Below are 26,922 nucleotides of genomic sequence, written 5' to 3'. Positions count from 1 at the left end.
AACCTATGAATTAAACTCTTAATCTCTCACCTACTTACAATAACTATATTGCAAGCCTCTTTGTAATAACTCTATTATAAAGCTAACCATTTTGACTAACTTTAGTCAACACAAATACAAGGTTTATGATTTATAACGTGTCCTAGGAGATTCTTCAAAATAAGCTGAGTTGGAGTTACAAATGAATAGCATAAACAAAGACACAATACTAAGGACACACAATGTATTCAATGTTGGGATCTAGTCCTTTGTTATGTTGATGTTTTGTTCTTCAATGCCTTGGACTAAATGAAGGCGGCTGCACACTTGAGAGTAAAATATGTTTTAGGATTTGCATGTGTGTGTAATCCCTTGCCTCATGTTGTGTTACACCCCATCTTTTTGTACGTGAAAGTACATCGTAAGTCAAGTGATGTAAGCTTGAAAATGAAATCCTCTTTGAAAGTATATAAGGTGATTTAACGATATTACGTCCCATTTTCGCAAGCCTTTAAGAGTTATCATTCGGGGACAAATATTTCTAAGGGGACATGTTGTTTCTAATGTGAGCTCAAAAGTGACGAAATCCTTGTACAAGGATAAGAAAGTTTTACCAAAGTCTTAAGTAAGTTAAGATGAATATGAGACTTATTAATCATGATTTAAATGAGTTTAAAGTCATGATATGACTATATATGATATTTTGATATAAAATATAAAGTTTAGAAAAAATCGAATTTAAGTTGCGGAAAAACCGACTAAGGATTTACCTTGTAATGTTGGTTTTTGAGCAATATATTTCGTGTTCTATATGGGGTATTTTTGGGACATATTATATACAAAATTAAAGGTCTTGGAATTTAGTTTTTAATTTTCTTAACCGTTCATTCATACGACGTCCGGATAAAAAGATATAAGCGTCTGAAGAAGGGCCAATCATAGGGTGCCAAGTAGCACCTTTTTGACTTTTTAAAAAATGGGATATTTATATCCCTTAGCTCGCCTCTTTATCCATTTTTCCAAAGAGCACGCCCAAATAATACCCCTAAACTTACCCTTAAGCTCTCTACAAGTGCTTCAAATAAGATTATCATCCCGTACACGAAATCAAGTAGCGATAACATTAAAACGATCCCTACAACGTAAGTATCACTATATCGTCTCTCTTTTTCTTTGTAATATGAGTTTTGGAATGTATTTAATAGTTAATAATATTCCTAATTTCTGTATTTAAACTTTTAAATATCAATAAAGGTTGATAAATTCATTTCCTAATAGTTAGAACTCACGGGACGGTGATCGAAAGCCGTGAGTTCGAGTTATTTGACTTGTAGTGGACTGTTTTGTGGGCTGTTTCATGTTGAATTTGGGCTGTCTATTTTGCTACTGTTTAATGCCGTTTTGGAGGACAAATGATATGGATAAACACCATATAATGATGTAATGGTGGGCTGGTCGTTCGTCGTTATATTGTTTTAGGTTGTTTGACACTACTTTGGTTGTCGTTTTATGTATGAAGTGATTAGGGTGTGTAGGCTGTTTTGTGGTATATTGTGATGGAGATAAGGTTGAAAAATGATACTTACATGTTGTTATTTTTGTGTTCTTGTTGTTGTTGGTATATGGTATTGGAGGAGGGCCTAGTTACAGGGGAGATGCTGCCCAAATTAACGTAAACGAGCTACTAGTTTAAGTTGCGGACTTGGCCTTTACTCAGCACTGATTTTGAATTTTCTTATGATGTGGTAGATGTAGTTGAGTTGTTTGAAGAATTTCTTGGAAGGTATTAAGGACTCAACGGAGTTAAGATATGTTAAGGCTAAACCTTTCTTCATTTTGACATGATCCCGTAACTACATGTGTTTGATAACGAAGCATAAGAAGAAGTTCATACTCCCGAATTTATATACATTATTCTAGTCTCATAAGTTACAGTATTCTCCCTTATCGGGACTTTATATTCAATTTAGTATTGTCTTCTTCCAGTCAAGAGAGCAGAAGGTCTATATATATACAGTATTACAATATTTTCACCACCATCGAGCTATAATCGGTGGGCATGCCCCTATTGGGCAACCTATGATCAGATGGAAAGTTATATACCGAGCCTACTGTGGCCGAGCGCCTATGAGCGAGCCCAAAATGACCGCGATACAGAGCCTAATATGGTCGAACGCCTATGAGCGATCCTACTACGGTAGAGCAGTTACATATACCGAGCCTTATAGGGTCGGGCAACTATTTTACTTACTATATTGAGAGAGATGAGTCAGTATCAGCAGGTAAGCATATCTTCAAATTATATTTGACTCCCCAGGTACTTTGAGTTATTATATTATCAGTTCAGTTTCAGATTTCAGTTATCTTGTTGCCTTACATACTCAGTACATTATTTCGTACTGACGTCCCTTTTGCTGGGGACGCTGCATTTCATGCCTGCAGATACTAATAGACAGCTAGATAGACCTTCCCAGTAGACAAAGTCAAACATCAGCTTGGTTGGTAAGCTCCACTTCCTTGGAGTTACCAGGTCGATACCTTGGAGTCCATTTTATATATACAGGTTTGATGGGTAGGTCGAGGCCCTGTCCCGACCATGACATAATTCAGTTATTACTAGAGGCTTGTAGACGAGTTCTGTACATTTTTATATTAGTATTGTGGCTTTACCAACCCTATGTAAATATTTAGTTTGGTATTGTTGGTTGTAGACGTTATTTTCAAATGATTCAGAATATGACCTCATCGGCCTAAGTTGAGGGTTACCCTCCAGAGTTCACAGTTACAGAGTGGTACGCTCGGGCCGAGTATGGCATCAGGTGATGGCCACGCCTCTTCAGGTTTGGGGCGTGACTTGGTAATATATAAGTGAGGTTATCAAGGATGATGCAAGGAAGTGTTCGATACACAACATGCTTCAACAGTGACTATTGTGTTGTTGCATGTGCAATGCAACAACTTTAACAACTGTAAAAGTTGACTTGTACTTTTATCGGAGGAACTAATTTCTATATGTTCCCTCTCATGTTCCCTTAAGTGATTTCATTGGAACTTGTGCCAGACATTTGACTTGTTGTTCTAAGTCCGGAGAGGCTAGTTGTATCAGGTTCCCTATCTGGTTCTCATGTGAAGTTTGTTAAATCATAAAAATAAAAAGACACATAACTTATCATGACATTTTAGAGCCCGGTTGGTTGGTGTTTTTTTATATTTAAAGATAAATATATCATGCATTTTATTTATCTTTCAAAAGGTATACTTTGGTTTGAGGGAGTCTACAAAGAGTGTTGATATTGCCTACTCCATATTTGAGGCGGCCCTCCATCTAAAAGATGAGGTAAATGCAACTTAAAGCTAGGGTACCCTTGTTACTAGAATTAACAACAGAATATCCAAGTTAACAGAAGGAGTAACTATAGTTACAAAAGAAGAAAAAGATACACCATTTTAAGGTGGCTCCCAGATAATATCATGTTTCCTCTTTTTGACTGTTCTGTACGTGTGGATGCCCCATCTATCCACTGTCATGAGCCCTTTAACCTGTCTAGGGAGGTCTTTAAAATCATCGTAAATATTTTTGTTCCGATCGATGCGACCTAGCATAGCTAATTTATCGGTAACTTAGTTAGATTCTCCATAGCAATACTGAAGAATATATCCATTTGAAATCATATGCCTCTTCAGCTCATCAACTTCTTTTTGTATCCTCTAAGGGGTACTGCTGATGTCATTAACACAATTTACAAGCAGTTTTGAATCGCTTTCAGCTATGATAAAGTCATGTCCATTATTTGTGCACCACCTTATACCAAATAGAGAGTAGGCTTCAGCCCAATTTCTACTTCATTTTCCTAACTTCAGAGAATAGGCAAAAACAAGATTACCAACATGATATCTTACTACTCATCCTCCTCCTCCACAGATTTTATTTTTGCTGCTCCCATCATAGTTAAGCTTAACAAAACTAATAGATGATTTAATCCATATAACCATAACAATCTCTTTTGAGTTGATCTTGTTTCCCATGAGCTGTACAACACTATCCCAATTGGAATTCACCTAAACATTTTTAAAATTATTGCTCATCAGCTAGGGGATGGTGTTAGAAATGTTAGTAATAGATCTTTGTATCTGATGGCTTTCCTTTCCATATTTGGCTCTACATCTTGCTCTCCATATTTTTCATATAGTAATAGTTCAGATACACCTTGCCATAAACAGGATAATAATATTTTTGGATTTTCATTTCTACAAGTTCATAAGGAGCTGCCTAAGAGGAACGTTGGAGAAGGGGATTCTCATCGGACCACAAATGATCCTCCAAACATCTTGAGCATAGTTGCCTATACAAAATAGATGTTCAATATTTTTTTCTTTTGGAACTCTGCAGCAGCAACACTTTGATGGAATAGCAATTCTCATTGTAGCAATCCTAGCATCCATAAGATAAATTCATTGTGAAAGGAATCTTATTATGCCAAGTCATAGAATCATCCAAGATCTGCATCTTTTCTTTCTTAGTAAGTTCCAAGCTGATGAGATAGTGAAATTGCCTCTCTGTTCAGCTGTCCAGATTGGTCTATCTTCTATATCAAGGGAAAGATTAATACGCATTATTAATGTGGGCCAATACATCTGCAGGAAGGATCATGTCCCAACCACCTCAATGCGATACATCATCAATTAGAGCTTCCTGCAATTTGATATTATTTGGCTATCTATTTTGTGAAAAATACTTCCAAAGAGCCCTAATCATGTCCAATTATCAAACCATAGAGATACAACCCCTATGCCCACCTTTCATAAGATGTAATTATTCATATCACTTTTGATTTTACACATTGCATTCTAGGTGTGGGAATGCCCTAAGTACCATCTTTTCCTAACTGGGTGGATCCTCTAGCAGTATTTAGCCAAAGGGAATTCACTCCATAGAGAGTTGTTGCTCCTTAGATTCCACCATATCTTTATATTAAAAATATTGTATGTATCCCGTAATCTTCTAAAGCCAGCTCCTCCTTCTTCATAAGGAAAACCAAGACTTTTCCACAAGGCCCAATGATATTTATGAGCATTATTAGTGTCTCCCTAGAAGAATCTGTTCAATATATTCAATCTGATTAAGGACTCCCGCTGGAGAATGAATAACATCCACAATATGGATTGGCACAGCTAACAAAACATGTTTAATTAGCACATGCCTCCCCCCAATGAAAAGTAGTTTTGTATGCCATCTATAAATCATGTTGAGGACTTTCGAGATCATCTCAAAGAAAATAGTTGTAGTCATCCTTCCAACATAAACGGGATATCTTAGATATTTGATAGGAAAATCTTTGTGTCATTCCTGTGTTCTCCTCTAATCTTGATATCTCCTGCATATGTTGTTTAGGAGCCAAGGAGACACAAGATTTGAGTTTGTTCACCAGTTGGCCAGAGACTTTCTCATAGATGTTCAAAGCTTCCATCATCAGTGCTGGAGACCTCCTGCATTCACTGAAAAATAAAATAATGTCATCAACAAAGGTTGGATGATTAATGATTTGGTATCTTTTATTCATATCAAAATGAGTAAAATAATTATGAGAATTTAAAGTATTTTGTTTATTTGAAAGGAATTCTGCACTAATAACAAAAATAGAGGGTGATATAGGGTCTCCCTGTATTAAGCCTCTTTCTGATTTGAATAAGGCTTGCCTAATACCATTGACCAATAAGGAGTACCAATTGCTAGATATGTGTCTGAATATGATATCTATCCACACTTCATAGAATTTAATCTTCCTCATCACCATACAAAGGTATGTCCAGGATACTTTATCACTATGTCCAGCGTAATTACCATATTTTCGTTCATATTTGGTCAGCTAATGTCATGAATAAACTGTTGAGCTAATAAGATATTTTCAGTGATTGACCTCCCATTAATAAAGCCACTTTGATTTCTACTGATCAGGGAAGGAAGAAGCTTGCTCAGCCTAAAGTTAAGAACCTTAGATAAGAGCTTACTGACAACATTACATCACTTATAGGTGTTAGATCAGATTAATGATGAGGGTTATTCACTTTAGGGAACATAATAATACATGTATGTGTCAACCATTTAGGTAGATTGGCACCACAAAATAAGGAATGAATATCCCTAGTAATCTTTGGTGCCACTGTAGTCCAGCATGACTAGAAGAATTTTATGGAGTAACCATTTAGTTCTGGTGCACTCTCAGTGTCCATAGTGAATAAGTTATCCTTAATCTCCTCTTTGGAGGGCAGTTCAACCAGGAGATTATTGATTTCTTCATCAATCACATTAGTAATGCAAGACAAGTCCTCAAAGTCATTGTAGTTTGTAATTTGACTGAAGATGTCTTTGAAATATCTGACAGTCATTTTTGAGAAATCTTTGTTGTCCTCCACCAAAATTTGGTTCTCATCCATGATATTATTGATGCAAAGTTTTCTCCTTTTATCCCTAATAACTTTGCAAAAATAGGCAGTGGTGGAATCCCCTTCATTTAGCCATCTCACCCTAGCTTTCTGCTTAAGAATAACTTCTTTAGTCTTGAGGAATTACACATATTCAGCCTTTGTCTTGTTGAGATTGCTTCTGTTATCAGGGGTGTTATTGGCTAAAAACTGTTGCTCAAGGATATCAATGTCAGCTTATATTTTTTTAGGATCTCTATAGATATCACCATAGGCTTTTTTCGACAACATACTGAGTTTAGTTGTAGTCCTTTTCAACTTTTGGTGAAGAGTCCACATGGAATTTTCTTGACAATCTTCATCCCACACTTTTAATCACTTTCTGAAATTGGAAATATTCTATCCACATATTTACAAACTTGAAATACCTAACAAACGTTTCTTTATTTATGTTGAACTAAAGTAATGGTGGAGCACGATCAGAGCAAGCCCTTGCCAGATGGGTCACATAAGTGTTGTATCAACAATCTAACCATTCAAAATTATACAAAACTCTGTCAAGTATTTTCCATATAGTAGAAGTAGCTTCTCTATTATTGCACTAAGTATGCATATTTCCGGTAAAACCAGCATCTTATAATCCAAAGTCCTCCATACAATTGATAAAGTCAAAACTTTTGTCAATCCTGTAGGGAGTACCTCCTTCCTTTTCAATAGCTTCCAATATTACATTTAAACCACCTATGATACTCCACAAACCTGTTAAAGAATTGGACAGTAGCACTAACTCTTCCCATAATTCTTTCATCAGAGCAGTTCTATATTTGGCATAAACACAAGTGACATGAAACTCTTTACCAGTGCTCAAGTGATTAATTCTACAATTCACATGTTGATCAGTATCTTTTATGACATTAACAGTAAAGTTATTAGACCATATTAATCAAATTTTGTTGTTGCTGTTGGCATACCAACCTTGCATATCCAATACTCTCATATAGTTTGGCAAATATTCAGCTTGCTCAAAAGGTTCTTGAAGGCTTATAAACGTAATATTGTAATTATTTTTGATAGTCTTGAGTCTTTGAAAGCACATAGAGTCCTAACACTCCTAATATTCTATGAAATAGTATAAATCATTGGAATTTGTGGATCTTAGAACTATGTATATCCTTTGTAGCTTCATTGTACCCTCCTGCTTTATCCTTACCATCAGGGTTCAAGTTAAAGTTATCAGAGGCCATTTGTATGGAAATAGAAGCTAGCTATTTCTCTTGTGTCATCACCACATCTGAATCTCTTTTTTTCCATATTTTGACCTTCCATGGTATAACTTGTTTCACCTACAACCATAGGTTTATTGATATCCTTAAGTTGATCCTCCCCTGTTTCAGCTTCAGACTAAGATTCATAGTGGCTATATTCATCCTTTTCTTCTATCTATGGGGGGGCTTGATTTTGAAATTCAGAGCTACCATTTCCTAGTAGTAGTGGATCGGGTAGCTTCTCCGGGACAACCTCAGATGAAGTAATCCTACTTAGAGTATCCATTTTAGTAACTTCATCAGTGTTCATTTGCTCTGTTGTTTCAAGAGTTTTACCAGCAAGTATATTATCCACCTTGACTTCTATGTTAGTTTGGGTATATTGATCGCAACATTTTTTGGTTTTTTCATTCTGAAAACCTTCTTCATTCTTAGAGATGCCTTTTCTGCTTCTTATTCTTCTTTCATATGGTGGATTCGTTATTTCAGCCTGCTTCTTTTATTCTTTTTTTCTTTTTGTTGGTGGTTGTGATCCACTCTCCTGTATAAACCTAATGGGAGTAATAGCCTTTCTTTTTTCCTTTAGATATCTCATTTTTGTTTCCTCCTTGAGCAGTAAATGTGATGCCAAAGATAATAATCTCCTTTGCACTTCCTGCAATATTCACTTCTGTAGTCTCCTGTTGAGTAGTTTTACTATCCTTGGAGAGTTTACCTATTGCCTGATTTTGTAGAACTACAGCTGGAGTGACAGTGTATTTTCCTTTTCCTTTACGTTTAGTCACTATTTTTCAACCTTCTTCCCCAGCATTATGGTCATTTAAACCGTGATTCTTGAGCATTTTTTCATGTTCTTTCTTGTTTCCTTCCTTATTTTCCTCCTGCATATCATTGCTGTTAGTACCGCTGTTACTCGTGTTACCTCTATCATCTTTTGGAGGAGCTTCTAGCTTTTATTGATTTTCATATTTCTTTTGAACATTTCTCAGCTCTTGGTGCATGATTCTACAATTTGCATCACTATGACCTTGATCTTTGCAATGCCAACAATACTCTGGGACATTTTTATATTCCACTTTCCGGGAGAAGGATTCTAAATCTCCATTCTCATTCATAAAATTGACTTGTATTTCTTCCACTTGTGGTCTAGTGATATCAATCTCAATCTTTATTTTAACAGTAGTCGGTCTTGTCTTAGCAAGGGTTGCCTTATCAGATACAATAGGGATACCAATATGTGCAACAATTCAACACAAATCATCCCATTCAAAGTAATGCCATTTCAAGTCTAGGAGATTAATCCAGACTGGAGCTAGGGTGATTTTATCATCTGGTTTGAAATTGTACTTCAATATGGATAATTTCACCTGTATATTACAGAGAGTGATAAATGTCCATACACATTCCTTTTGATTCTCCTCAAGGTCAAAATCAATAAATATATGATATAGATCAAAATCCCATATCTTGACAGCTCATTTAAGAGGGATAGTTTTCTAAAAATCAGTGCGAATTTTTTCAATTGAGGGATGAATTCTGAAAACTTACCTATAATCATAAGCTTACAGGTGGCCGCAAGTAGTGCATGTTCATCCTTAGAGAATGACACAGCCAGTTTGCCTGAGACGAGATTTTAGGGAGTGTAATTAAGCCGTACTTTTCTTCTAGAATCATTGTTGCTAGCACTCGCAAGAGTAGCTGCAAAGTTGAAGGATGGATCTAGGTTTTTGTAACTTATTTGCTCAATTTGAATTTTGTTTTAGGATAATTGCTTATGGGGGCAACTGATAGATTCAGTGGATTTGGGGGAGCTGAGGGGTGTCTCGGCGAGACCATTCTGGGCTGAATCACCCAAAATCTGACTATTATGTGTGTAAGAAGACCGTTGTAGAAAAGAGAAAATTAAAAAGTTAGAGAGAAAGGAGAGCTTCTCTCTCTAGTTAAGAGAATTAATGACCATACAAAATGCAACATAATAAAGTACATTGTTTGGTGGATATTTTAAGGAGAGTTAATGTCACAACCCGCATTTTGGGGGTTGTGATTCCGTTCAGAATCGGTGAGAAAAGGTCCTTCTAATTCTTTGACGTAGACATGTCTACTCAGGAACCTTGGGCTTTTTAATTTTAAGCATATATAAGGGGGTAGAAGTATTGAAGCTCAACACGCCTCCCCTGTGCATGCTGCCACCAAGCCGTACAAAATGAGTGACCTTGAGGGGAATCTCAAGGGCCTGCCTGGACGACTCAAAGGAGTGTCTTAAGTATCCATACAAATTAGGGAACTCTATGGACAGAGTGACGCCTTCGGGCTAGCGTTGGGCACCAAACGGGTGTTAGAGGCTCGATATGTGGAACGGGTAGGCCCTGCAGGCTATCAAAAATGATGGATCGAGACCTCCGTACTGATTGGATACTTGAAGCACTTATCTTAGGGGCCTAATTTGTCGACTTGTGAGCTTAGCTTGGGTTCAGCTATGCGAGCAAGGTTCCGTTGGTCTAGACGTACAGTTGTGGGGCGACACTGCACTATTCGAGATAGAAGTATGTCGCGAAGGCTATGTATGGGCATGTCACGAAAGACGTATATGATGAAGGCCAAGGACTAAAGGTAGCCTTACTCAGGTGAAGCACAAGCTGGGTGCGGATGCACGAGGCGAGTGTCAAGCTTGAGGATTGGACAGTGCACGCGAGAGCGATGCTTAGTTCTAGGCGAGGGACAAACATGTCCTAAGCCAATCCCGGGTGTGCGCATGGACGAGATCCAGCAGATGCGATGCGCCACAATTAGTCGAGGCCAAGAGCCTTGACATCGGACGGGCGACACAGTTGGAGTGAGCCTCGCAGGCGAGCTCCACCACAGGCACAAGATCGTGCTAGAATACCTGGGAAAGGAGATAAGCTGGCCTGCAGGCGCCGCACGGGTTATTCGGTGCCGCCGACGTACGTGAGTAAATCGGCCCTTGACCGTTAATCTCTATATATAATCCAACACAGCATATTTAATAATGTTGGAGGAAATTGGTAATGCTGGTCGTATGGCGTGGGCTAGTGATGGTAGTGGATAGAGTACTAGTGGTTAACGTCTTAATAATTTTAAGATTTAGTACAAGATTTGAATGGATTAAACCATTTATAGTAGGGGTGGACATAACTATACCCGCCGAACCAAAAAAACTCGATCGCACCGATCTTAATGAATTATGATATTAATCATTCAAACTCAGACATATTTTAAGTGAAAACAAACGGAGCATATCCTTTGAAAAATCAAGTTAGAAAAATAGGTGAATTATCGAATAGTTTGAGTCTCTTTACTAGTCGTATAATAGAAAGTACGCATGTACTTACCGATATACTTATGTAGAAATGATTTTGTTTAACACGTTCTTGAAGTCCTCATTAAGCACAAGATACATAGGTTATTTTGGGTTTTCCCGTCCGGTGTTTGATATTTGTATTGAAATCCGACTAAATTCGAATTTATATTGAAATTTTTTATATTAAAGGTAAATCTCTTTCTAATGAGAGTCATTTCATATGCATAACTCGCACCTAAAATCTTTTATTAAGGATAAAGAAATACTTATTACCTTAGACTAGAAGTGAGTGAGAAAATTCCAGTTAGTAGAATTTAGAGACAGAGACGACTTGAACTGGAGAGACGTCCGAATGTGCAAGGACTTCCAAATATCATGTGCACCTCCAACTTATATTAAGTAATTAAGCCTACACAAAATTAGTGCTAAAGGAGTGCAGTAATTATTGCTCCATGCAACCTAACTAAAAGTGTACTTGTCTTTAGTTCAATCAGCACCTTTTTTTGTTGGTATATTTATTGTCCGAACAAACTTGCAATTAAGTTGAAAAATGTCGTCGTCTGCAACTTAAAAACTTAAAAATATTTCGTTAACATTTGGAGTTAAGTTAAAGATACTGAGAGTATTTAAGGGATTTTACATTACCAAAGTAATTTAATCATTTAGAACTAGTTCTATATCATTTTTTCGTGTTACCAATGAATAAAATTTATTACCAGAAAAAGTTACATATTACTTTTTAAGTGACCTACACTATATAGATATTTTTTGACACAATAACAATTTTTCCTTTGAGTCTAGTTTTGTTAGAAGAAAAAAAGAATGAAACAACAGAAGGTGGACGTAATTTCATTAAATCACAAGAGATGTTTTTATAAAAATAACTCGGACAAAAATCCCTAAAATTTTGCCAGTTATTTATAAAAGACGTTAGACAAAAAATGTTTGTTTGAATATGTTTCAATGTTCAGTGGCAGACAGTGACAAAATAACACTGAACATTTATTTTTTTGTTTATCAAAGAAAAAATGTTCAGTGTTATTTTGTCACAGTCTGCCAAGTAGGAGTATTATATACTTTAGGTGGCAAATAATAAAGTGATAAAACACAATAAAGAAGGGAATTAAAGAGAATAAACTAATTAAAGACGCCAGCTACTGGAAAGGAAAGCTTAATTAAGAGAACCCCACACTGTATGATATGTTCCAATTAATACCCCTACAAGAAGAAAATGACGAAATATCAAGATCTTTTGGTGGGTCAATTGAATTACAATTAGTTGACTTCCAGTTTCTCTGAAAACATGAAGCTAATTGCTTGAAAATGGTAAATGTGTAGCTGTAGTGCATATGCGAATTTGGCCACTGGTCAGATTTTAGATCATCCGGTTGACATTTGTTAGAATTAATATGCTAAAGGTGTAGATTAAATATTTGCAGCCCTTATTAGCTTACATGTCTACATGCAAGGATTTCAGATGATTTTGCACGTATTACAGAAAATTTTATAGGAAAAAAGAGAGAGTTTGACCAAGATCTAGCAGTAAATTGTGGATATAACAACAACTGTCACGACTCAAAACCCCATCACAAACGTCGTGATGGCACCTAGTCTTAGAGACTAGGTAAGTCGATTTAGATTACCTTTTGATGCCATTTTTTTTAAAATTGAATAATAATTAAAACTAACAGCGGAACAAGTATGAATACACAACCTCCCAAGACTGGTAGTACTGAGTCACGAACTCTAATTGAATACATGGAATGATCACGAGAACCGAATATACAATACTGTTTGATTACAAATTAACAGTACAATGAAATGAAAGGACTCCAAGGGACTGCGATGGCCAAACAGCTCTACCTTGAATCCTTACGATCGCGCTTTAACTCTGCTCAAGTCTGATATCTCCAATACCTGATTCTGCACAAAAATATGCAGAAGTGTAGTATGAGTACACCACGGTCGGCACCCAGTAAGTATCAAGACTAACCTCAATGGAGTAGAGACGAGGTACAGTCAAGACACTCACCGGTCTAATAACCCGTGCAATATAATATACAAAATAATAAGAAACAAATAATAATAAGGGTAGGATAAAACAACCAGTTATATGCACAATATACAACAAGTACCATTAATATCACTCAACAATTAATAAACACAATTACACCCAATTAAATCAAGTCCTTCAAATAAATATCTTTCACATATAATTCTTCCAGATAACTCTCTTTTAAATATAATTTTCTCAAATAATTATTTTTCAAATATAATTATTTCAATAAATCTTTTCAAATAAATATTTTGAATATAATTCTTTCAATTAAAAAGTCACCATGTGACACCTCATTTCATAATCATAAAAATACGGGTCTCAGCCCATTTTCATATTTCCACGGCACCTCGTGTCCAAAATTAAATCATCATATTTTTCCGGCACCTCGTGCCCTCATTTCATATCACAGTTGCACGGACAATTCACGTGCCAATTATCATTATCATTTCATCACATCGCCCCGTGCCCACATTTCATATCACAACTGCACGGACAATTCACGTGCCAAATATCCTCATTATTTACTCATGGCACCTCGTGCCCACATTTCATTTTATAATCCGTCTGGCAATAGCCACAGGCTGTCAATTTCAACATAAAATAAATTGTTATCAATTTACTATCAACAAGATCAATTGCACAAGGCATAAAAATAAACACAAGAAAAATCACAACATCACATAAAAATCATCAACACTACAACCCCATATCATCACATATCGTCCCTGACAATAGCCACCCTTATCGCTCCTATTGCCACCCTTATCGCTTCTATAGCTACCCTTATCGCTCCGCCCATACAATATTCCAACAAACATAACAACCGTGAAATGCCACCCTTATACCCACATAATATCAACGGTGAAATGCCACCCTTATCTCCCCAAAACAATAGCTCACATAACACAACAATTTACACGAAAAATTAACACGACAACATAATAAAATCAATTCATATCACAATTTGCCCAATGGCCACAACCAAATTCCAAAGATATAACAAAATCAATTAATTTCACAACAAATAGCCCAAGACTCCACACAATATATATAACACCCAAAAATAATCAATAGAGATAGAAATTACTCAGCATAAAGCAAAGCCTTCATTAATGTAAATTTAGATAATTATATTAATACTTATTCTTAAGCTCGCTTAAATTAATTATTTGCATAAGAAAATTCATATTGGAATTAATTTCCAAGAAATATTAAACCAACAATACTCACGAAATTTCATAAATATTTCAAGTAACAATCACACCAAATTATCATATAAAAACAAATTCAACAATAAGGATTTAGGCATGGCAAATAGATGATTTAATAATTTTTCACAATTTTCCAATTTACTACACAATAATGCCTAAGACTTTAATTCAATGAATTTTTGCACGTATAAGCCCGAGTACGTACTCGTCACCTCGCGTACACAGCTTTTCACATTTCACAAATGGCACATAAGACACAATGCCTAAGGGATAATTCCCCCACTTGAGGTTAAGCAAGACACTTACCTTTTTGAAGTTATGCCGATATTCCAAAATCGCCTTCTTGCTTGAATTAACCTCCGTACCGCTCAAATCTATCCAAATTAATTGTATAACTTCATTAAAATTCATCGGAACCAATTCTGGATAGTAATAAGTCGACTTAAAAATTTATTCCAAAAGGTCAACAAAAGTCAACGCAGGACCCGCCTCTCGGAACCCGACATAATTTTCATAAAATCCGAACACCCATTCCGATACGAGTTCAACCATACCAATTTTATTGAATTCCAATAACAACTCGACCTCCAAATCTTAAATTTTCGTTTTTAGAAGATTTTGTAAGAATCTTGATTTCTTCCATTTAAGTCCGAACTAAATGATGAATATAATCATAGATTCATGAAATATAATCACTTTAGGGTATAGGACACTTACCCCAACCAAACTTGTGAAAAATCCCTCCAGAATCGCCTAAATCCGAGCTCCAAAAATCCCAAAACGAAAATGGCGAAATGGCCATTTTTGGTCCTTAACATTCTGCCCAGTTTGCGCACCTGCAGACCATTTTATCGCACCTGTGAGCTCGCTTTTGCGAGCCAATTCTCGCTTCTGCGACGTCCACTGGCGCTGTCCTCGCACTTGCAGAAGAGCTTCCGCTTCTGCGCTCACGCAGGTGCGGGAAATTCTTCGCACCTGCGGCCTCAGTCCAGCCCAGTCAATTTCGCTTCTGCGAGCTTCAGCTCGCTTTTGCGATGGTCGCACCTGTGCCCAAATTTCTGCAGGTGCGATTCCAACAGGTCTGCCTAGAAACAACAGAAATCCCAACATTTTCAACAAGTCCAAATTCGATCCAAACCTCGTCCGAAACTCATCCGATCTACCCGGGACCTCGTTCGAATTTACTAATAAGTCTCATAACACAACACTGACCTACTCGGGGTTTCAAATTACATCACACAACACCGAAATTACGAATCGCTTCGAATCAAATTTTGAGTTTTTAAATCTTCCAACTTATATATTTTGCGCCGAAACGTATCAAATCAATCTGGAATGACTTCAAATTTTGCACACAAGTCATAAATGACGAAATTGAGCTATTCAAATTTCTGGAATCGAAATCCGACCTCGTTATCAAAAATTCACCCTTCGGTAGGATTTTTCAAAAATCTTCTAATTTTTCAACTTCGCCAAAATGCGTCGAATTGTCCTACAGACTTCCAAATCCGAATCCGAAAATACGCCTAAGTCCGAAATCATTATACGAAGCTATTGCCATCATCGAAATTCCATTCCGGGTTCGTTTGCTCAAAAGTCTACTCCCCGGTCAACTCTTTCCATTTAAGCTTCAAAATGAGAATTGTTCTTTAAATTAAATTCTGAATCTTCCGAAAACCAAACTCGACCACACACACGGGTCATAATACATATTGTGAAGCTTCTCGAGACCTTAAGTCACTGGACGGGACGTTAATTCTTAAAACAACAAGTCTGGTCGTTACAACAACGCTCGAGGAATTATGGTAATTTATTAGTTGGTTGGTTACGAACTTCCACTTTATTATTCTTTTTCCCTTCACTTATGTGGAATAAAAAATTACAGCAGCTTAATCAAGATGAAATTGGTTATATGAATTCCAACCTTCCATATTTTTAAATTAAATTCACATCTATCTTGTAAGAATTCATCGGAAATAGACTAGTATTATAATGATTGCTAGTTAACCTATCCTAATGCTTCTTCGTTATTAAATATGGAATCGGCAATGTGAGTAAACTCATAGGGCGAAGTTTAACAGTTACATATGAACAAGATAGAAAACTAAAAGAAGTTCGTAATCATTTTTTGGAAAGAAATAGCAGCGCATTTTAGGATAGTTAGTTTCATGCGGCCAGTTTGGAGGAAACTTAATTTTCAGAGTACAAAAACAAGCATTGAGAATAACCTGTTGGTTGCCATGTCGAGTCGACTATCATTCTCAAGTCTTCTCATGAGAATGCATTAGACTTTGGAGTCTATGTACGTAATGATAATTTTCCAAATTATTCCAAACTAATCACAACCTTAATGATTTCGAGGTCTTAAGAACCTAAAAAAATGGTGAATGATCCAATCGTTGCATTTAATTCCACGTGAAGGTTATTATTATTATTATTATTATTATTTAAAACATTTTTCCTCAATTATATGATAAGTAGACTAACTAAAGAGCTTGCGAGAAGACACATTCGTCCCTTCTACTAGTCTAATGCGAAAAGTTCAAGTGAAAACCTGTAAGAACCATGGGTTTCAACGGACTTAATGAAGTAACTAATGTTAGGTCAGCTTATTATATATATCTAGCATACTAGTAGGAATTACTTATTATCTGAACTTTTCAATAACTAGAAAGCAGAGAAATAAGTTTATATTATCTTGATATGCGTGTTATAATATATCCATTGAACAAGAAACTTCTCATTTATATAATATGGGAGTTTTACCCCTAGTACAATTCTAAAAAAGGTAAAAATCATCCTTGTACATCAATTACTGATATGCTACTGATATTGGGTGAGATTCGCACCGTGATATCCGGTTGGTTACGGATATCACAGACCTCTATTAGTCGTGTGCAACCGTTTGTAGTGCTTTCCGAGGTCTTGGAGCTCGTACCGGGTTCGGGAGGGTGTTGTCTTGTCGGACCTGATGGCAAGCACTCCGTTCGGGCCTTAGTACGAGAAGTTTCGAGCTTCGATTCTGATTCCATGTAGTTATGTCCTTGCTTCGTTTGACCCTTCGGAAAATCGGGGTGCTCATTAGCCCCGGACTTACCCGTATACAGATAGTCTCCTCGTTTCCCAAAGAGTAGGTTTGCCGAAACGATGAAAAATGATAGATGAACCCCGGTTCCTTCCTTCGCACGTTATAACTGAGATGGCGGATAAGACAAAACGTCAAATCAGTCGCGTTGTTCTAACTTTGGACACGTGTCATTCAATGGCTGGCTGCCTACGAATGTGAAACGTCGCTAATTACCTCCTATAAAAGCTTCGCCCCCTTCCCTTCCTTCACTTTCTGATCCTCGCTTTTACCTTCGAACTCTACAAAGGCTTTCGAATTTCTCAAATCTTCATACCTCGTTTCTTGAACCTTCATATCTTCATCTTTAACCTCCAAATCTTCATACATTTTCTTGGATTTTAAACCCAGGACCTCATATCTTCACTTCTAAACTTCAAATCTTCATACGCCTTCTCCAAATCTTCATATATTTTCTAGATTTACGATGGCCAGGACTTCTAAATCAGTTCCTCAGCAGGCTGCCTCTTCATCTTCCCACCCGGCCATAGGTACTGAGGCGTCCATTCTCGAGGTGGTTGCTCTCGAGACAGCAGCTCCCGAGGTGGTTACTCCCGACATGGCCGCTACTAAAGTGGCCCTAGAGTACCCCATGAAAAGCTTTATTCTGGGGGGTTGTTAAATCGCAGACGACTTCAAAGTTGAGAAAGCCTCATCCAAACAAGATCGAGGTGAAGGTGCATCGAGATATATATGCTCTATTACCAAAGATACCATTCCCACAGTCCGAGAGTACTGTAAATGAGGAGGTAAGAACGTGGTGGTCCCAAGTCCTGAGGATGATATTACCAATCATGTGGAGGGGTATTTAAGTGTTTATACTTATCCCTTCACACTGGCCCTCGTAGACCTAGTAGTTTTGGCCTTTTGCAAGAGATACGAGTGTGCCTTGGGCAAATCCATCCGTTTTTTGGAGGATCGTGTTCTTCCTGCGTTATTTTGTGAACAACACCGAGTTATCTCGGTTCACCCTCGACCACCTACTATGTCTATAAAGTCCTCAGATTTTTCGAGAGGGATTAATCAAGCATACTCACCGGGCCAGCAAAGCCCCCCTTTTTGAGCATCGACGAGGATCGAGACCGAGGCTGTCAGGGGCGCTTCGTTCGGGTGAAGACTGGAGATTTGATCCCTCATGAGTTTCTTCCATTTTCCGAGAAGTGGAATGCATCTCGTAAGTATAATCTTTCCTTAAGTGTCGAGTATCATTTGTTCCCTTTCTCACCATCAGCATTTGTGATCGTGCAACGGTTGCTCGGGTTCCCAATGCGGTCCCCCAGCTCAAGGAGTGGATCGAAGGCATCTGCAAGCACATGTCGTACTTTGAGCGCTCGTGGCTCAAGCTTTTGAAGGGCTGATGAGAGGCCCGTTATCATGGTAAGGCTCTTCTCAGAATAGTTGCTATTACGCCTCGAACTTACATAATGCTCACCTTTTCTCTTTCCTTCACAGGTTTGCCTAAGACCAACGAACTTTGGCCGTTGGAAGGGGGCGAGGATGCATCCCTATCTGTTGATACCTCCGTTATGGTTCAGCCTGGGGCTACCATGGGGAAGGAGAAGAAGTGGAAAATAAAGTCTTCGGGCTCCCCAGGTCCCAAGGTGAAGCCAATAAAGAGAGCGACTTCCCGGACTCGTAAGCCCAAGAAGAGTACCAACTCCCGGGTGCCGGATTCTGACTCACTTCGCTGACTGAGAGATGAGTCTGAAGAAGACGACATTTTTGTCGCTCACGGATCGACTCCTGCCGAGGAGCAGGTGGCGGCCGAGGAAGAGAGCCACGAGGCCTATCTACCTACGACTCGAGAGGATGAAATGGAGACCCTGAGACCTCCGATAAGCCGCTTCTGTTCCAAAGGAAGTGACCGGTGTGATAGACATCATGGAGACACCCTCCTACACCGAGTCTATGCTTAAAGAGGCCCAAGGAGGGAAGAAGAAGTCAAGTGAAGGAGTTCACGGTGCAGACGACCCTCTCCACTCCTTCTTCGATGGCGTGGACATGTCCACTTTGGAAGATTTTATCGGGCTAGGCGACCTGGAGATCTCGAAGAAGGACGTGCTTCGAAAATTGGCGGACCGAGCTCGAGCCCAAAACTGGTGAAGCAGTTTCCTGCTGCGAGTGTGGACCTCATCCAAAAGAGATCAGTCATTCTTACGGTCCTGGAGGATGCTTGGGTTTAATCTGCTCCAGTGGGCATAGCCAGCAACCTTCGATGTGTGGTGACCGAAGAGGACCAGGCAAAGATGAACAAGGTGGGCGCATCGAGTCTCTTCAGCGAGGCTCAGTAGGCGCTGAACCGAGTAAGGCATCAAACTCCTTTTTGAATTCCACTTAGGTTTCAATATCTTTTACTGTGGGCGCCAAACTGTTTACCCTTAAAAACGGATAACAATTGAATTTATATGTGGTTTTAAAGATATGTGGATTGATTCTAACACAAATTATCAAGAATGATAGATAAATGAATTAAAGGTAGTATGGATAACCAAACCAGTTGTGATGTAGAAACCGAGCTCGAATTTAAGCTTAATAACAGTTCTGCCCTCGATCGGACCCTGATTCGGGGCCAAATGTGTATGAAGAACTATGATTAAAATAAGAACTTACTAATAACTAGAAAGTAGAGAAACAAGTTTGTATTGTCTTGATATGCGTGTTACAATATATCCATTGAATATGAAACTTCTCCTTTATATAATAGAAGAGTTTTACCCCTAGTATAATTCTAAAAAAAAAAGTAAAAATCCTCCATGTACATCGATTACTGATATGATACCGACATCGGGCGAGATGGACATTGTGATATCCGGTTGGGAGCGGATATCACGGCCCTCTGTTAGTCGTGTGCAACCGTTTGTAATGCTTTCCGAGGTCTTGGAGCTCATATCGGGTTCGGGAGGGGGGGGGGGATGGGGGATGGCGAGCACTCCGTTCAGGCCTTAGTACGAGAAGTTCCCATCTTCGATTCCGATTCCATATAGTTATGTCCTTGCTTGGTTTGACCCACCGGGAAATCGGGGTGCTCATTAGCCCCGATTTTTTCCGTATACAATAGGTTAGTTTAATTGCATAAAAATTATAAACTATTAGTATGTATAAATTAAATTCTTTTGTATTCAGCCTTGTACTGTTCACATTAAAATATAATTTTGAAAGAAAAAACAATCGAGTTCGCAAGTAAAAATATAACGACTACGGGACGAAGTAAAAATGAAATATTATTGTAGCGATATAACATACAAGGGAACAACTTTTGGCAAGTGGTCACTTCTCAGTAGTAGATGGAAGGTGGTAAAATATCAACATCACAAAAAGCTGAGTAAATTCAAACTTTAATCCCACGGTATTTCGACGAAACCACTGCTACTACCAAATAAACAATAACCAGTTCAATCAAATATTAAACAACTCAAGTGTCGGTACACTGTCTCTTTTTAAAATTCTAGATAAACTCCGAATAATATCCTTGCCCCGGAGGAGAAGGGAACCCTAGCAATACTTAATTTAGTATAACTTAAATTAGTTCCCAATGAAACCATATCCTACTTCTTTAGTCTTAATTTGTTTGATAGCATTACCATTTATGGAGTGATAAAACTTTGTAAGTTACAAATTTTTCTTTATATTATAAACTATGAAAATTATAGATTACGATACTTTTACGCAATTCTTGATTCACTTTATTTTATTTCAAAAGAATTAAAGGTTCATGCAGAATTCATACAAAATCTTTTTGCTCTAGTTACAAAAAAATATTTTTGCTCTAGTTATGTGATATTGGAAACTCATTAATTCGATTAATACAATTGTCGGAGTAGGTTCATTAAAAAGAATAAATATTATCAAAAAGAATTTCTATTTCTAAGCTCGAATTTGAAATTCTTAGTTGAGAGAGGTGGAATTTCAATTATACCGATCAAGGGATCCCTACTAGTTCATCTTCATTCTGAGTTATATTCATACAAAAAGTTATAAGTATTGAAGCTCGTAACCCTGTTTGGCCAAACTTCTTATAAGTAAAACTATTTTTTTAAGTGCTTATTTTATAGAATTAGTTTGTTTGATCAAGTTTTTAGGAAAAACATAAGCGTTATCAGATGTTTTCTGAACTTAAAAAAAAAAAAAAAAAAAATTCCTCGGGAGCATTTTTTGAATCTTGATCAAGTATAAATTATTGCTCTAATATTAACAAAAATACTTTTTAAATTAATTAATCAGACATAAATTATTACTCAATATAAATACTTTTAAAAAAACACTTAAGATAAAATATACTTTTTAAAATAAGCAAATTAAATTTTTAATCAAACAGGCTATCATACTAAATAAATCACCAGTCTTTTTGAGATGGAAGAAATATTAATTATGCAAATAAAATACTCCATATTAAATAAATTAGTCAACAGACAAAGCAACTAACGACCGCCCCTCTTCCTTGACCTTTTATATATTCACATCACACAACCAGTGGGTTGTACCGTCTCCATCGGACCACGGTTAACAGAGAAAAATGGTCACTATTGGAGGACCAAGTGGAAATTTTGATCCACGATCCTACAACTGCCACGTGGACTCAATAGCAAAAGCTGCGTTCATCCAGCGGTCCAAAAGTGTCGGTGGAGATTGGCATGGCTTTCAAGAGAGGAAATATTAAAGTCACAGTCACAGTCGATTGCGGGTCGAGCTTTGATGGTCCAAACATTTGACACGTGTCATAGACTCACTGTGACGTAGTTGCTACTGTTTGTACGGTTGGCTGTGCTACGTTGACGTAGGACTTCAATTACGAGTAATTTTCTTCTTCAAGGGTGTGTTACGTGTAATTTTCAAAGAAATAAATTTAAAAATTATTTATTTTCCTTCATGCCAAACACATCCTAAATATAGTGTTTTGAATTTAACTTTTATATTTTGATAGAATAAAAAAATTTGCAAACGTAATTTAATTATATGTTATTGTAAATTTGTTTTATTTTTTAAATAATTAATTTTACTTATTAATACTTCCATGTAATGTTTTTGTCTGAATGACTATTGGGCCCCTGGAGTAGTAACCTTTTGTTGGATTGGCATGATTACATGAAGGCTGAAAGGCTGCTCAATACACGAGTTAGAAATTTCACTGACGAAAGGACAAAAGCAATTACCCCATTTAGACTGCCTTTTTCTTTTTAGGTAAATTGTTCTTTTGTTGGGCACTTGTACTTGAAATATCTTAAATTTTACTACTTTATTTAAACAAAAGGATTGGAAAAAATTCTGATTGATAGTAGTAATGTAGTATTTACTTAAAGAAAGTCTCTCCCTCACTGCCTCACACATGGGCAAATTGATAAAGTATATACCCCGCCAAAGCTGGATGCCATGTTATGATTTTTATGGTCAAATTCAAAGCTGTTTAAATAATGCATTTATTTAAAATTTACTTAGTAAAGGGAACAATATACAGTACATTAAATAACGGAGGACAAATCCTACAAAGAAAACTGTTTCTCTTTGTGGAGTGAAAAAGGAAAGTGTATAAATGCTTTAGCCAAGTTGGTTCAATGAAGTTGACCAATCAGTTTAGCTTGTGGTTCATTCTGCAGTTACCGCAGGTAAAAAGACAAAAAAACAAACAACCGTGAAGTAAAAGAACAAAAACTGGAAACAAAAAAGTCACTGTCGGATAAGAGTAATATAAGCCATACTCTCTGCCCAGTGAAAGGGATTCTCCAACAGTTTAAAAATTGCTGCTTCAACTCACATTTCAGTCATCACCCTATTGTATTTTCACAATTTTCCTATTGTTTTTGTGTTACAATAATGTATATATGAGTAGATAAACTATATCAAAAATTTTGTTCGAACTACAATATTTATATTATGCTAGCACATACGTTTCTACTAAATTTGTAGTCAACGTCACAAAAGCTGTGCATTTACTGATTTAAAATCTGAAATTTGTGCTTTATCTAGATTGGTTTCATACTCTAAATGGTAATTTTCTCTTAAATTAATTTCTTTCCGCAATTTCCATTTTTCTTTACTAGTATTGCAATAGACTTTAAGCACAAAGCTTTGGCGGCTTCTCCTGTCTTCCTTTATTCCAATGTTCGTCGTGACTTACTCTAGAAATATACACATATTGATGCCCTGCCAATAATTAAATAGACAACCAAATGCAATTCTTTTTTTTAATTATAATTAAATAAATGTATAGCAGAGTTCTTAGCTCTTTTCTTCTGTTCGCTGTCCATTCATTTATTTATACTTTTTTGTAGTATCGTATTTTTTCATCTCTTTCTCTCTGTCTCCCATCTTCTTCCAGCCTTCTCCACAAAAAAACCAACCAATCAGATAGAGAGAAAAAAATTAGTTTCATCTTGTGTCTCATTATAATCCTAGTTTCTGATCTATTTCAACATTGAAATTCATTCTAGTCCAAAATTTTCTATCGGACAAATCGGTTTATTTTGGATTTGCCCCGACAGTTTCGCTATTTTTGGCAAATTTGGCGCTACCCCATTTCATTATTTTGCATTTCTGGGTCTTTAACGAGATCTACGATTTCTTTTCAAGTTCTAATTTCTTCCACGTACTAGTCCAATTTATCTCCGGCATTATCGCCGGTCGCCGACAGGTTTTTCTTGATTCTCCGGTTAGAATTCCTTTTATTCTTATCTTTTTATCAAGTCTTCATCTTTCGTACTGATTCTTTCCTTAAAAGAGTAAATGCACAACTAATAGCTGGAAAGTTCGGCAGTGCGTGTATTTTTGCCTAAGTTAAACTTGTCTCTCTCTTCACGCGTGGCGCTGGCTATTGGACTCGTGTTAATGCTCAAGGTACAGACGATATATTACAACTGTTTCTAACTGGCTTTTGGATTTTGGGCTTTCGGCTTTGGGGTTTATCTCTACTTTTGAGATAAAAATGGATATCTATATATCTGCTACTGTACTTTAAAATCACTTCAGTTTTGTGAAGTCAATGCTTTGATCTGATTCCTCAGAAATTCAACGTCAGCACTTACTCCTAACTATTTTCTTAAATATTTTCGTTTACCACCACTCCTCCCTCCTATTTCATTAACAAAAATGATGCGAATGAAGACCAAAACCACGGCTGTGCCTCCGATGATGAACGGAGCTTCAGCCGTCGGCAGAGACCGTGCCACCGAGAACGAGTGGGAGGTCCGACCCGGTGGAATGCTGGTCCAGAAGCGTAACCCGGATTCTGAAAACCGTCCTCCTCCTCCCACTATTCGGGTTCGGGTCAAGTATGGTTCCATTTACCACGAAATCAATATCAGTGCTCAAGCAACCTTCGGTAAGTAAAAAAAAGTCAAAAAGTCTTTTTTTTTTAAAAATCATTATAGTTACTATAGCATCTCTATTTGTGTTATGGAATTATAGGGGAATTGAAGAAGATGTTAACGGGGCCAACGGGGCTGCACCACCAAGATCAAAAGTTGTTGTACAAAGACAAAGAGAGGGACAACAATGCGTTCCTTGATATGGCTGGTATTAAGGACAAGTCCAAAATTGTGCTAGTTGAAGATCCAATTAGCCAAGAGAAACGGTACCTTGAGATGAGAAAGAATGCCAAGATGGAGAAGGCTGCTAAAACTATATCAGACATCAGTTTTGAAGTCGATAGGCTTGCTGGACAGGTAACAATTCCCCCCCCCCCCCCTCCCCCACCAGTTGTGTCACAATTAGTAATGTGTATAGAGTTTAGTTATTTTATGATTTTAACTTCTATATGCTATTAGTCTAAATGAATTTCTATAGAACTATCAAAACGATTAGATCACCTAAAAAATAACTATGTAACGTTTCATAACAAGTGGAATTAGTAACTTGGAAAATAAGGCACATTGTTCGTTATAACATGTTTAAATACACTGATTATGAAAAATTCTTTAAATTGTGATTTTATATAAGGTAAGTCCTTGTTTTATCGGTTTAAGCTCTTTGAATGCTATAGCTAACATATTTATAACATATTCGTTTTTTGTTTAGTCAGCTTATATTTATGTTTGGATTGCTTAGGTATCTGCATTCGAAACTGTAATTTCCAAAGGTGCAAAAGTTGCAGAAAAGGATTTGGTTAATGTGATAGAATTATTGATGAATCAATTGCTTAAATTGGATGGTATTACAGCTGAAGGTGATGTTAAACTGCAGAGAAAAATGCAGGTATTAACTTAGTCGACCCCAGCCTTTTGAATTATACAGTTGCGCTAGGATTGGACTAAAGCATGTTATTTCTTTTGCACAGGTGAAAAGAGTGCAAAAATATGTCGAAACACTAGATTTATTGAAGATAAAAAATTCAGCGCCAACAAGCAATGGGAATCACATTCCAAAACAGGAAACCTCTCCATCTCAACAGCATCATCACCAACGCAGGTATTCTAACGAGCAAGCATCATCACCAGTTCAAAACCAGAACGTCAGGCATTCGTTCGCGCATTCTCCTGCACAAACAAAACAGCAGCAGCAGCAGCAGCCATCCAGGCACTCTGCCTCGGGTTCTGTTGTCATAACTACACAATGGGAAACATTTGACCCTGCGCCAGCGTCGTTGCTGGATCATTATTCAACCATGCCAACCAATAATAATCATGCTGCTCCTGCCCAACCTCGATACAATTGGGATTTGCTTTGATTTGAGGAAGTCAGTAGAAAAGTATATTTGCTTATTAGTTTGAGGGATTGTGTGGTGTGAAATTTCTTCTTTCCACAAGTGTTTGGTACCTTATCTCCATTCTTTCGTGTATCTAGAGTTACTGTTAGATTCCTCTGTTTCATATATCTTTCCACTTTGAGTCAATAATTGGGAGTCACTACATAAGGTTCAGTCATGCTATCACCAATTTCGGATCGTAATGTTTGTCTTGTTGATAGGCATGTTATAGTCATTCATATGTAGAAATATTAATACTTGAATGTGGGCAAAAACCATTCAATGAACAGCAGTTGCATTTTGTTACACTGAGAATTCCCCAAACTATCTATCTTTTTTACTATGTTAAATTAGCTTGATTGTTTTACTGTTCTTTGAGCCGAGAGACTATCAGAAACATTTCTAGAAACATCTCTACTTTCATAAGGTGTATCAGACCCCCGGGATTATAATTGGTTGTTATTCTTGCTACCGTAAAGTTAGTTCGGTTGTGAATCTACTAGTCACTTATATTTTTGAATAAAAAACAAACGCTGTTAGAGGAATAATGATTGAGCTTTATTCCTTGCTTGCTGTGAAGGGTGCAAAATGACAAAAGGGAACATGAACTAGTTGGATTTCCTGTAATCGATTAACTAACCCATCCAAATGATAGAAGACTATGGTCTAACCAAAGTAGGGGGTGCTGAAAAAGGAAAATGATGACAATGTGTTTAGTTTAACCATTAAAAAACAGGTTCTTGATATCTAGATATATTTGATTACTTTAAGGTGATTTTACCACATACTTAATCTTGTTACTTTCTGGTCTTTTCACCTTTCTCTTTTTTCTTTCTTTCAAATAATTACTACGTATGTGATTTTGGTT

The 26,922-nt window shown here is 37.0% G+C and overlaps 1 protein-coding gene and 1 long non-coding RNA gene across 2 annotated transcripts; one reads left to right on the top strand and one right to left on the bottom strand.

Annotated features, from left to right (window-relative positions):
- Positions 1-4,563: 4,563 nt before the first annotated feature.
- On the bottom strand, positions 4,564-9,706 carry LOC138907077 (uncharacterized). Its single transcript, XR_011414790.1, has 2 exons — positions 9,216-9,706; positions 4,564-5,475 (listed from the first exon to the last, which is right to left on the bottom strand). It is a non-coding gene; the product is annotated as an uncharacterized lncRNA (long non-coding RNA).
- A 13,789-nt stretch (positions 9,707-23,495) lies between these two features.
- Positions 23,496-26,360, top strand: LOC104108585 (BAG family molecular chaperone regulator 2). The gene is made up of 4 exons (XM_009617656.4): positions 23,496-24,692; positions 24,779-25,035; positions 25,418-25,564; positions 25,647-26,360. Exons 1-4 carry the CDS (start codon positions 24,461-24,463, stop codon positions 26,034-26,036), a joined length of 1,026 nt encoding a protein of 341 aa, XP_009615951.1. The 5' UTR covers positions 23,496-24,460; the 3' UTR covers positions 26,037-26,360.
- The last annotated feature ends 562 nt before the right edge of the window (positions 26,361-26,922 follow it).

Source organism: Nicotiana tomentosiformis, chromosome 3 (genome assembly GCF_000390325.3).
Source record: "Nicotiana tomentosiformis chromosome 3, ASM39032v3, whole genome shotgun sequence".
Classification (NCBI taxonomy): Eukaryota; Viridiplantae; Streptophyta; class Magnoliopsida; order Solanales; family Solanaceae; genus Nicotiana; species Nicotiana tomentosiformis.
This window is presented reverse-complemented; position numbering and strand designations above follow the sequence as displayed.